Source organism: Athene cunicularia, assembly GCF_003259725.1.
Source record: "Athene cunicularia isolate RWA chromosome 14 unlocalized genomic scaffold, athCun1 chr14_part2, whole genome shotgun sequence".
Classification (NCBI taxonomy): domain Eukaryota; kingdom Metazoa; phylum Chordata; class Aves; order Strigiformes; family Strigidae; genus Athene; species Athene cunicularia.
This window is the reverse complement of record NW_020799119.1, coordinates 214,421-226,526: the sequence shown is the minus strand read 5'-3', so window position 1 is coordinate 226,526 and position 12,106 is coordinate 214,421. Positions and strand designations below refer to the sequence as shown.

General features: G+C 43.4%; 1 protein-coding gene across 1 annotated transcript in view; it reads left to right on the top strand.

Moving 5' to 3' along the window:
• The first annotated feature begins 1,169 nt into the window (after nt 1-1,169).
• The window catches only part of ARHGAP17 (Rho GTPase activating protein 17), a 30,666-nt gene continuing 19,729 nt past the window's right edge, over nt 1,170-12,106 (top strand). Inside the window, exons 1-3 of the mRNA XM_026859360.1 lie at nt 1,170-1,306; nt 7,152-7,191; nt 11,250-11,354. Coding sequence (XP_026715161.1) covers nt 1,170-1,306; nt 7,152-7,191; nt 11,250-11,354 — 282 coding nt within the window. The remainder of the gene's footprint in view (nt 1,307-7,151; nt 7,192-11,249; nt 11,355-12,106) is intronic.

Here is a 12,106-nt window from a genome sequence, read left to right as displayed (position 1 = left end):
AGTCAAAATGAGATTAATCTGAGTCTTGTGTGACATAATGAACTCGGTTTCTGTGGTGAGAAGTGTACTTGGAGAGACATGTTTCTGCTCTGGCTCGTCTTCAAAATGCTGTGCAGGTGAAACCAAACTCCTACAGTATATCCACAAAGCTGAGCGTTGCCACCGCCTGCCAAGGGAAGCAAAATAAATCCTTCGTAATGAAGTGGGTTTGAAAAGTGACCTTCAATGTAGGCATTTTTGAAAGCCACAGTTGGGTTTTTGCTTTCCGGTTACACGGAAAGATCCTTGAATGTGTTAAAGATCTCAGCTTCTGAAAAGCATACAGAAATGCAGAATCTGGGTAGAATACCGGGAGTGAGAAATGCGCATGTTACAACCTGGATTGGAAATTCTGGTTCGTGTAAGGAGCCTTCGCGTGGGCCTGGCTGCCCAGGAGGAGGAAGGGGCAGGGCCAGTGCTGCTGTGGTCTGGGCTGGAGAATGAGGTTCCCTGGATCACCTTGATTTCCTGAAGTCAAAACTAAGTACAAAATGAAGGCAGATACGGCCATAAACAATGTTTTATTTCATGTCTGGATACTGGCTGCAGCAATTGCTGTCAGTGTAAATGGCACTGGGGTCGCTTCTCCTTGTCCTTACTGAAACGGCATCACTGAGTGTCTCTGGTCTTGTTCAGCTATTTCAGCTTTTCCCCCTGATTGAGATTTTAATTTAGTTTTAAAATTGACACGTTTAATAATTAGATTCCACAAACTTGGATTATAAATACAGGATTCATCCAGTTTAAAAGGGAATCCCGTTCCTGGAATTTAGCACAGTGTCAGGTGCGGAAAAGTAAACTGATAGTCCTGAAACACCTTTAAGTTACACTTTTTATCGGGTTTGTCTTAGTGAATGTTAAAAAAGCAAACCTTTTAGGAGGGAAATTGTCATCTAATTCTGGATTCCTTGTTTTGGAACAGAGCTGCTGATTCTTTAACTTTTCCTGGCAGCAAATCCTGCCTATTGTATGTGGAAAGCAGGCAGGATGTGCTGCCAGCCCAGCGCCCAGCGAAGGGGCTCTGAAGTGTTAACTCACCAGCAGAGCTAAGCTGGTTACTCGTGGTAACAAACAAATGCTTTGTTGAAGGAAAATCGAACAGCCAGGAAGGCGAGCTTTAATTTTGTCTCATGTTTGGGGTGGATGTCTCCTCGCTTCCGCTGAAATCTTTCCAGAGCCCAGGAACGTGGAGTTGTCGTTTCGTCACGAAGCGAACTGCCCTCCCGTGGCATCACCTCCTGCCAGCTCCACCTCCCATCCGCAGGGCGTGAGTCAAGGTTTCTGTTTCCACTTCAACATCTGAACTGAGTCACTTGTTCTGTTGTCAATGTCCAAGTTTTTATGGCTCTTCATGTCAGGTTTGCTCTTGTTCCTTCCTCATTAGCTGTTCAGGAGTGTGAATTTCCACTGGCTACGTAGCTTTGACCTGCTTTGGGGCTCAGCCCCTGGGTCAGGACTGATGCCTTAGTGGTGGACAGGACTCTGCTCTGAAGCCAGTGTGATCTCAAATATTGTTTAGAATAAGCTTTGGGTTTTTTAGATCTCCAGTGCTGGTTTAATAGAGCCTCTTCATTTTATATATGGAAATGTAAATTCTTTCCCTGTGGAAGATAAACACTTTTATCTCAGGAATTCTCATCAGCTGTTTCCAGATGTGCAGAAAAGACTTCTGGCCGGGAAGTGTGAAAGAGCTGTAAAATGAAAAAGTGACCAGTTTTAGACCTGTGGAGTGGGAGCTCGCAGCAGAGCCCTGCACTGAGCTGTGTTTCAGGCTGGCTGTGCTCACAGGCCTTGCCAGAAAAAAATGAAATGAATGATACTATAAAACACTTAGGAGGCCAGCTGGAGGCACGTGCGAAAGGCTTTTTAATGTCACAGCAAGCTAAGGTATTATAATTAACTTGTCTAGAATTAAATATACAGTCTTTCCACTCCCAGACTTCTTGTTTTCTTTGCTTGGAGTGAATTAAGGCAATTACTTCTGGCCATGCCATCCCCAAATCAAAAATGGCACCAGCAGTTTTGTGGCATGTCATCTTTCATGTTAAGTACGCTATTTCCTGTCTTGAAAAGAAAAATTGTTTGAAGAATCAGTTTGGCAACAAAAATGTTGAAAATTACAGTTTCTCAGTGGTATTAGAAAGTGAAAAGCTGGCTCTGCTCGGGTTTTTTGGCTCTCTTTGAAGAATCTGCCATTCACCAGCTGAGCTGTACTCGGGGCGAACCTGCTCTTTGCTCCATTCCCACCCCAGCGCTGTGTCAGCAAGGTTATTGGTGTGAAGAGTGAATCTGAGGAGCTGGTTTGCCTGACAAGTAACTGTTTCTGCCGGATTATTTTCAGTCAGCGTGGCTGCCTGAGCTGTCTTTGATCCCAACTGAGCCGAGTGCTGTATCCATGCAGGAGAGGGACAGTGAAGAAATGAAGAGCTGCTTTTGCAGCTGCTGCCACCAACAGCAAAATGTTGTGCTAACCCAGTGTGAAACAGTTTGAAAGTACCATTTTTAGGGAATTCAATGGTTTTATCATCTTTATTCGTTAAGGAGGTGATGATAGTTGCAACAAATGATTGTTCAGTCTTTAGAAGCAGTCTTTCAAAATGCATTGCTGAATTTCAGTTGAAAAGCTTTGTACTAGCTGGTTCATGTAAAGGTTCTGATGTAACAGATGTCCTGCCTGGTGTGGCAGAAAAACTTCACCTTTGATTCTCAGGAACCTTGCTTTCCCAGGGGACCAGCTCCGTTCCTGCTTCCTGTGGACTGCTGCCAGCGCAGGAGGGATCTTCCACTGAGGCAGCCTGTGCCCAGGGTCCGCCGGCGCTCGGGCTGTGTTCGCTCCCTGTGTCTCACACAGAAGATGTCAGGAGGCTCCGGGCTGGGCAGGTCCCCGTTCCCCTGCTCCGGGCCGGGGTGGCTCCTGCTCCAACAGCTCGGTCGCAAACCCGCGCGGCTCGGCGTGTTTTCCCCATTACTAATGGCTTGGCCAGACCTCGTTTTGCAACTGCGAATTAACTGTTTGGACTGTATCGAGTTTAGCTGCTGGGAATGTAAACAGCCATAGCTGCTGTAGTCTGGGCTTTGTAATCTCAGTTTGGGATGGGCTGTGTTCGTGATATCCCGTGGGGGGAGCTTACAGCGGAGGGTCTCCAGGCTGGGGGCCAGCTACCAGTGCTCCTGGGCTTGATAAACCCCTTGGGAGCACTCTCTGCAACTAAATCTTCCAATTCTTAATCGGCTCTTGATTCCAGAAGGATTTCTTCATCACTTCATGCTACTGACTAGATAAGATACAAATAAGACCTAGCAGTGGATAAGGACAGAACTTTAAGGAGCAATGAAGGAGAAATTCTGTTATTTTCTATAAGCTTGCTAATTCTCTAATTAGCAGGCAGAAGGAATTAGTGCCCTACAAAGCTGCAGTTAGATGTAAACTTTAAACTAGCAGGACCTGTTATTCGGAGTGAGACAGAGGTACCTTTGATGGTTTGATGCTTATTCCCTGCTCGGTAAGGAGATAGGCTGTGCTGCTATCGAGGTTGCGTTTTCTGTTTCGTGATCACTGAAAAGCAATATTATTTAGTGGCGCTTCTTGGTTTCCTTATTAAAGGTGGAATGTGGGCCTGCAGGAAGGGTGAGGTCTTCCCTCTTGCATTTCCGAGCTCGACATCATCATCAATGGCTTTTCTAACTCAGCGCTGGCCTGGGGACGCTGTCCTGCTGCCACCCATGACTGGGGAAAATGACTTCAGAGGAGGAGATCTGGATTTTCAAGCTGTGACTTTAAATCCTTGATAAACCAGTTCGGTGTACAAAGAGTACACCTTGAGATAAATATATGAAAATTGTTTTGCGCTGTACATAATGACATATAGTCTGTGGGTAACCGTATTTAAAATGAAAAATAAAATCTGCTAGCATGTTATTGAGCCATCTTTGGTTTTCTCTCAAATGGGTGTAAATTTCTAGGAAAAAGGAGAAGGGGAGATCAAACTTTGAGTGAGTCTGAAGTTGTACGGAAGCTCTGTTCTACTATTTGATGGTTTTACATTCATGTTGTGGCTGAAGTCATTCAAAAGTGTCCAGTAACTTTATAGCAGTATAATGAAAGGTTCTGTTGAATACAGATAGGGAATATTACTAGAAGGAACATTGCTTCCTCTAAAGAGAATTTCTATAAAATGTGGTTTGTGATTCTCAATAGCTACAAGTGAATTTACAAAATCCTAGCGATGTGAATATTGCTACATGCGTGAGAAAATTCTGTGAACTCTGTCAGTCGCTGTTCTTGTGATTATCAGCAGCTCAGTGGTTTTAATGTGTACATACCCAGTTACATAAGTACTCTACATGTCCTTAGAAGTTGTTCTGAATTACGCCACCCGAGGAGGTGGCTGTTTTATTTCCTAAAACTGCTGGTTAGGTGAAGGTTGTGTGTTCCCTTCTGGTATGTTGGATCTTCGCTTCGCGGTGTCTGTCTCGTATCGTGTCGATGTGTGTCAGCATCCCGGGTGAACGAACTGCTGAAACGCCTCCGTCTAATCTAACTTTCGCTTACCCTGAGCCAAATTAAGGACTGGAGAGAGACAGGGGGCATCAGTGCAAGCTTCGGTTTCATAACGTAGGTGTAGAAACCAGTTGCATTTTTTCCCTTAAACAGATTTCTAGGCAAAAGAAGGAAACTGAGACCTGGATATACGTGAAGATGGAGAAGGCACCTGCTCTCCCATTACATTACTTTTGCTACAGTCTGTAGCAACCCCTGTGTGCTGTGTGTGTGGCACTGCTGCTGTCTTGCTGTTTCTCCGGGTTACCCTGGAAAGATTGAGTCCAGGTCAGCTGCTGGGGCTCAAGTAAACTGCCATGCTCTTGTGAAATGCTGAGTGCTTTAACTAGAAAAATCTTTGTGGTTGGAGCTGCAAGTAGCTATTTGTAAACAGCAAAAGTAAATAATTTCCAGTAAGCTGTTCTATTTATAAATGACTGCATCTGATGCTGAAGGAAGTTTGTTTTTGCAGAAGACACCTTGAGCTGCCTTGTTCAGTGAGGTAAGCAGTCTGCTCAGCCTGCGTCCTCCTCAGGGCCGTGCTCCTTCACCCTCATCTGCTGATCCTGGCGCACGGTGTGTCACCTCGGTCAGGATGGGATTTTACCCGTCAGGTGCCTTTCTGTCGGCCTTGCTCAGGCAGATGTGGTGTTTAAGGTGAGCGGTCCGCTCAGGTGTGTCTGGGTGAGGTACAGACCTGCAGCGCTGTGCCGATTGACAGCATCGTACAGGCTCTGGGCCGAACGCTCTTCCTTAAAGGCGGGTAAAATGTAACTTCGTGAAAGCTGTTAGCGAAAGACATCTGTTCACCTGTGGAAAACAGGACTGGGAAGAAAATGGTGTGTTTGAAACCAAAAGCCATGTTAGCTGTGGTCAATACAGCCCTTTCTTCGTGAAAGGCATGTGCACTGTCAAGTTCCAGCTTAGGAACAGAGGTGGCTCATCTCTTACAGAGTCTGTTAGAGGGTAGAAGACTGGCTGCTCAAGAATTTTGTGTAAAACTCTTCTCAGGCACAGCATGATGTTCCTGCAGGAATACCTGGTAGCTCTCTATTCTGTCAGATCAGTTAGCCGATGTGTGTAGTAGTTGCCTCTTAAGATTAGATTAAAATCCGTTTAAGAACGTGCTGCTACAACTGGAGTGTTATTACACTGAGTTCTTCCGTGTAATTTCTGGTGAGATCTTGCAAGACTAAAATAAAAATAAATTTTAAAATTGCTCTCTAACAGGAATCGTTGCAATCACAGTATTTTTGTGTGGAAGCGTATCAATCTTTCATGTGTTTTCCTAAACAAATAAATATTGCAGTTCTTACAGTTTATGTTGCTGTTGAAGTATTTAAGTGACTTTTGTCTTAGTCTTGTTGAGGTTTTGAGCATTACAGTATTCTGGTATTTAATTATTAAACACCTTATGGTTTACAAATAGTGCAAGCAGAGAATGTGCTGTGAAGTTGAAGTCAAACGCTTAAAAACAAAATAAACCAAAACCAACTCAAAGTGAATTAATAATGTGTTTGGAGGCATGTTCAGGTGATGAAGCCTGATGGAGAAAATGAACTTTTAGCGCATGACCAGTCTTGCAGTAGGTTATTGAACAGATTGCAGGATCAGAAGGAAGTCAGTGTAGGAGAGGAGGAACTCTGACAGCAGCGGGGGAAACTCTGAACAGGAAAATAGAGTGCTGGAGTAGCTCCAAGTCCTCTATAGCACCAGCCGTGCAGTAGCAGTGAACAGCCAAGTAGAAGAGATCCCAGGTGAATTTATCTTTCTCTGTTTTATAGATCTAGCAAAGGTAGGATAAAGCTGTGTGAGAGCAAATGAGTCAACACCAAATAAATCTGTATCAACATGAAACAATTCAAAGTTTATGTAAACTGAGATTGTAAGGAGGTGTGGAATTGTGTGTGTAGAGGTTTGAGTATGTTTGTAACAATATTTTGTCTGGAGGTATGTGTAAGTATTCGGGTGTGTTTTCTATCGAGGGTAGACCTTTACTGGGCATGCTGTTAACTTCTGATGATCTTTTAGTAATCTTAAGCGATCTTTTCTATTTTAGTATTACAGAAGTCTGTAAAATGAGGTAGTGGGAGATTTCTGATGAAGGTTGTGTGTGTGTGAGGCTAAGGGAAGGTGTTCCTTTCCACTGATTGCCGACTGATACAGCTCCGCAGTGGTAAAATACAGATGAAGCTGGCTGTCCTGCTGTTCTCATGTCTTTATATTCCTTTACATTCAGGTGCACTGATAACGTTACCTGATTAACACATGGAGTGAAATTGAAGTTGCTTCAACACATCTTTGCGTTCTAGGGAAACTGCTGGGCATTTCAGTCTGTGTTAAACCGTGAGCAGTCTGAAATATCTTTAGAGTTTGGTGCTGTAGCTCGTGCTGTGGCTGGGGGATCTGGGAATGGGCGCCCCTGCTACGGACGTCGTGAACATGGGGTGCTGGCAGCAACGGTCATAATGGGATTAGAACTTTCAACCAAACGGGTTTTGCTGAAAGCACTGTAGCAATCTTTGACTCTGAACATGCTCATTAGTCTGACTGGTCTTTTTTCCTCCCTTAGGGCTGAGAAGACAGAGGTACTCAGTGAAGACCTGTTGCAGGTATTGTAACACAGTTAATATGTGGTTTTTTTTAAATGCCCTTTGTGAAGTTTGAGCCTTCTGAGTTTCGTGGAGTACCTAATGTGTGGGGGGAAAAAATCACTGCAAATCTCAGGGATGGAAACAAGGCTGACTTCTCAGCACATGAAGAAACTATGATACAGTTTGAGTGGAAAAACTCAGGTACATCTGTTTCTGAATCTGATCATATGGCTTGATAAAGTGAAGGAGGAAACATTTTTGCTTTTCATTAGATGAACTAGCTTGTTAAGCTTATGAACCATTAGTGCTAATGACTTGCCAGTCTGGTGGAGGATGATGAGCTGGGAAGAAACTATGATTAGGCACAGCTGGTTTCTGTCTTTGCTTCTGTTTCTCTTGAACAGGTCAGCTTGGGCCTTAAGTGGCAAAAAAACATGACAGTTGCTTGCTAATAGATAATGTCCAAATTTTTTTCTGAAAGTCTGGAATTGCTCTAAAGAAGTGTACAAATGCTTCTTACTTAGTTTATGATACTGGTTCTCAAATTTGTCACACTGACATGTGATTTGTTTGCAGACTTGTCATCTTTTTGAAAGTATACCATCTAATCAATCACTGCTTTCATGGTGGAATTTTAGTTGCAACTGTTAGATTAACAAGGTTGAGTACAGACTTGTTCTACATAGTTTTCTTCTTCTGGTTACTTTGTGAAAGAGTTTTTTAAAAAAAAAAAAAAAGGGCAGGACATAAATTGGCAAAGGAAGTCAGGACATAAATTGGCAAAGGGAAGTCAGGCTAGCTGCTCCCCAGGACCTCAGGGGTCATGGCTATTTCAAATTGATTACAAAGCATCTTAATATGCTTAAGTTCAGGACCGTATCTGAAACATGGAAGCCAAACAAATGACGCAAGTACTTTTATTTCAGATCTCTCCAGCTGTTCAGATTAGAGCAGAAGATGAGAGAATGTATCAGCCTTAAAACTTGAATTCGGCACAAGTACATGAAGCCATCTTGAGCAATGGTGAAATGAACCGCTCTGAAACATTTTACCCTGCTTTATTTGAACCATAACAGTTTGACGATACTGTTTTTAATTTCTGAAGTGTACAAATTAAATGACGTAAAGGATGTTAAAACACCTTGATAGCCTTCAAGGGCCCATCTGTTTTCTTGGTTAGCTGCAGAATAGTAACAAGAAGTGAAAGCCAAAAGTGCTGCTGCTTGTTGCCAAAAAAATTTTGCAAGCAAGGCTTTCCCAGGCACAGAGCAGACTGGCTACACCCAAGTGGAAGAATTTACTCACTTGTTTGTTTGCTCTTGGGGGATTGTGGAGGGGAGGGAGGCTCTTATCTAACTAAAGAGCTTAAAAGCGTGGTACTGTTCACTTTATAAACATGTTTCACAGTGTTCTTTTTTTATATTTAGCTCAAGCTTTGACATAGGATTGCCATAGCTTGCTTTCTGTTTTCTGAAGTGTAATACTCCATTTCAAGTATCTCTGTTGAATGTGTTCCTGTCTGAAGACAAGGAATATAATTCAGTCCTGGAAAGGCTTCTACAATAGGCCCACTTTCTGGCATGCCCTTGTAGCATATAATAAAGCACTTGTGTAATGTTTTGTACACTGAAGATGCCCTGTGGGTACAGACAGCATGGCCTGTAGGTCACATTTTCAGTTCAAAGGTAGCTTAATGGAGATTAATGTCCTACACGGTTTTCCTGACGTCTTTGAACTAAAAAGCAGATCAGAGAGGCGAGTATGTTATAAAGTTTTGGGGTCATGTTCCTCCTATCAGTCTTCTGCCCTTTGAGTTTGGCGTTCCGGCTGCCTGGGAGGAGGCTCTTGGGCAGATGCATGCTCCAGAGGCTTTCTAAGGAACGCGAGGCACCGTGCGTGGCTACAAAGGGCTGCGTTAGTCTGCTGGCGCCCCTAAGGTGGTTCAGTTACGGCGTGTCGCCGTGTTTCAGGTGTGGGAAAAAACCCTGCGCTTAGTATTTGGAGAAGTCTTAAGTACGTGACCAAACAAAAATAAATGCTTTCACAAACAGTGGTTTAGAACGTGTTATCTTCAAAATTTAAATACCACCACCACAACAGAAATGATTTGTCTTAGCTGCAGCAGTAAACCACAGACGGTACCTTCTTGTTCATATATCTTCATAGGGCTTCTCTGAAGTGGACCTCATTTTGAGCTTGTTGATACACGCTCTGCAAATAAAAGGCAACGCTTTGTGCTTTCAGAGCAGGCCTTCTCGGGCAGTTTCTCTGCACCTTACTCTAATAGATTTTTATGAAGCTTTTTGAGCACCTCAACTTGGATTCCTCATGTGGCTGTCAAGAGCTTTTTGTGCCTCATGTAGCCAGTGAAACTTCAGTCTTCCTACATGGGTTCTCCAACTCTCCAGCCCTCCTATAATGGTTCTTTTCCACCTTCCCTTTGGACTTAGAAAACCTGCTGCTGGGCAGCACAGCCCCAAGGCACAGCTTCGGGTGCTCCTCCAGGCTATGGCTGAGCAGAACTGCTGCTCCCCTCTTCTGAGAGGGAACGGGGACCCCAGTCCTGCACTTGCTCGTGTGTTCAGGCCGGGGCTCCCCCATCCGACAGCAGCGCTGGGTCCTGTCTGTGCCTCCCTCCACTGGCACCTTCTCCCGTCCCACACCCTGCAGGCTCCTCTCCTGCTGGATCTGCTGGCCCTCTCAGTTGCTGTAGTTTTTACTAGCTGCTTCTGTTGGGACCTGATTGCATCCTCCCAGCTGTAACCAGTTCAGGAATATACATATCCCATTGTAGCAGTGCCAACTAAACCTGTTGGGAGGAAGAAGTATGTCATTCTTACCTGGATGTGTAAGATTCCAAAGGAGAATTTACAGCATTTCATGTTCATTAGAGCGTAGCAGTCTGCTGCCTCTGGGAAAGCCAGTGGTGTATCTCCTGCTTTAAATCCAGGTATGGTGCCTTTAACAGGAGCTAACACAGGGTGTAGTAACTTAGCACTAAAATTACTACTCTGTCAGCTAATGTGTATTTCCGATCGATAGGAAAGCCGGGGAGAATTCTTGCCCTCCTGAAAAGGTAATTAATAAGAGTGATTTGAGATCTATATCAAAAACTGGAATCTCCAGATTATTTCTACAGATGAAATCTACTTTTTCTTTCTTGCTTTTTAAATAGAAGCCATTCCAAAGGGCCTGTCTTTTTTTTTTTTTTCTTGGTGAGTCATCAAAATGCAGATAAACCACATTCTTTTGGTGCTGTGCATAGAGAGCTGTGCCATAAGCAGTTCTGTCCTAGTCCTCATGAGTCTGTTTGCTTTTGGTGTTCTTTGAAATAAAATATTCCAAATTCCTTACTTAAAATCCATTAAAAGAACAGTTTATTAATGTATGTCTTTGTCATATTCACAGTCTATGTATTAAGCCATGTTTCAAATATGGTATGATAAACAGAATTCCTGTTTGTGCATTGATGGCTGTTTTTTCATTTCACATCCCTTCTGAATCCTATTAATATCTCTCTGAAAATATTATTTTCCTTAGCACGTAGGCACTTTCTCCGGCTGTTAAATGCAAGGAGAAGGAAACGCAGTAGAAAACTTGCAGTACGTTGGTTTGACCCAGTGTAAAGCAGCAGCCAGATGCTTTAGCCTTCTACTTTATAAAGTCACAATGAAAAAATAGGAGAGCTTTCCCACAATTTTCTCCTTAAATTAGTGTCTTGGATGCCTGCATGTGCCATTCATCTCAGATGGCAAGTACCAACCTGGTTCTCTTTTGCTGAGACAAAAAGGAGGGACAGGGTTTTTCTCCCTCCCACTCCCCAGTGCCGGGAGCACTGCAGGCTCCGCTGAATTGCTGCACCACTGAAAACAAAAGGAATTTAAATCTCTTTCAAGCGTTTTTGTTGTCAGGCACTTCTGCTAAGCATCTGAACTTGTAAGCTGTAGGATTTGAGAAATACGCAACCCAGAACTAAGTGTGGTACAGGAGGAAGATTTTTCTGCTGAGGCCAGGGAAATAACTTCTGTTTTTTGTTTTGTTTTCTCTTCCTCCTCTCTCCCCCTCCTGCTGACTAGATCGAGAGACGTCTTGACACTGTGAGATCTGTTTGCCATATTGCACAGAAGCGATTAATTGCATGTTTTCAGGGCCAACATGGTACAGATCCTGATAAGAGACATGTAAGTACAATTGCCTTCTGGCTTGTGTTCTGAGACCTGTCTGAATACAGTCTGGCCTTCTCAGTACTGATCAGCTGCTAGGCTTCAAATCAGCCAAGGGGAGAAAAGCTCTGTAAAGCCATCTCACATGTTGATATTATTTGGTAAAATGCTAGCCGTAATTCCCCATCAAATACAGTAACACAACCCTGGAGTACCTGCGTAATGTCAGGACACGCGTTTCTGCGGTGTGCTGAGTGCTTGCAGCTTCCATGAGACCTGATGATACTGTGCAACTCTGATCAAGCTCCTCATATTTAGAATTACTTGTGTACTGACATCTCCAGTTAACTGTAAACAGTTTTTCTGTACGCGTTTGCTTCTGCCCCTCTTTAACAAAGCTGTAGATAGGTTTTCTTAAGGTGTTAGAACCAGAAATAATTAACATTCAAGTTCCCTTCTTCTGAATAATAGAGACCTCCTGAAAACAGGGGCACACGGAACAAACCTCTGCAGGGAAAGAGATGACAAGCTAGTTGCTTAGATCTCAAGTCAAACCTGTTTGTCTTTGACAGTAGTCACATATTTGGGCCAGTCATTCCAACTAAGAGTGAGAAGAAAGTGCTTTTCAAAGTGTCTGAGAACAGGAGTCTTGAGGCTTGAAACTTTTTTTTTTTTTTGACTTGGCGTTTTCTTAAAGTCAAAGAATGAGCTGCATATGTGTATAATAGCAACCATATGGAAGAAGAGAAAAATCTTAGAGGGGATGTAGT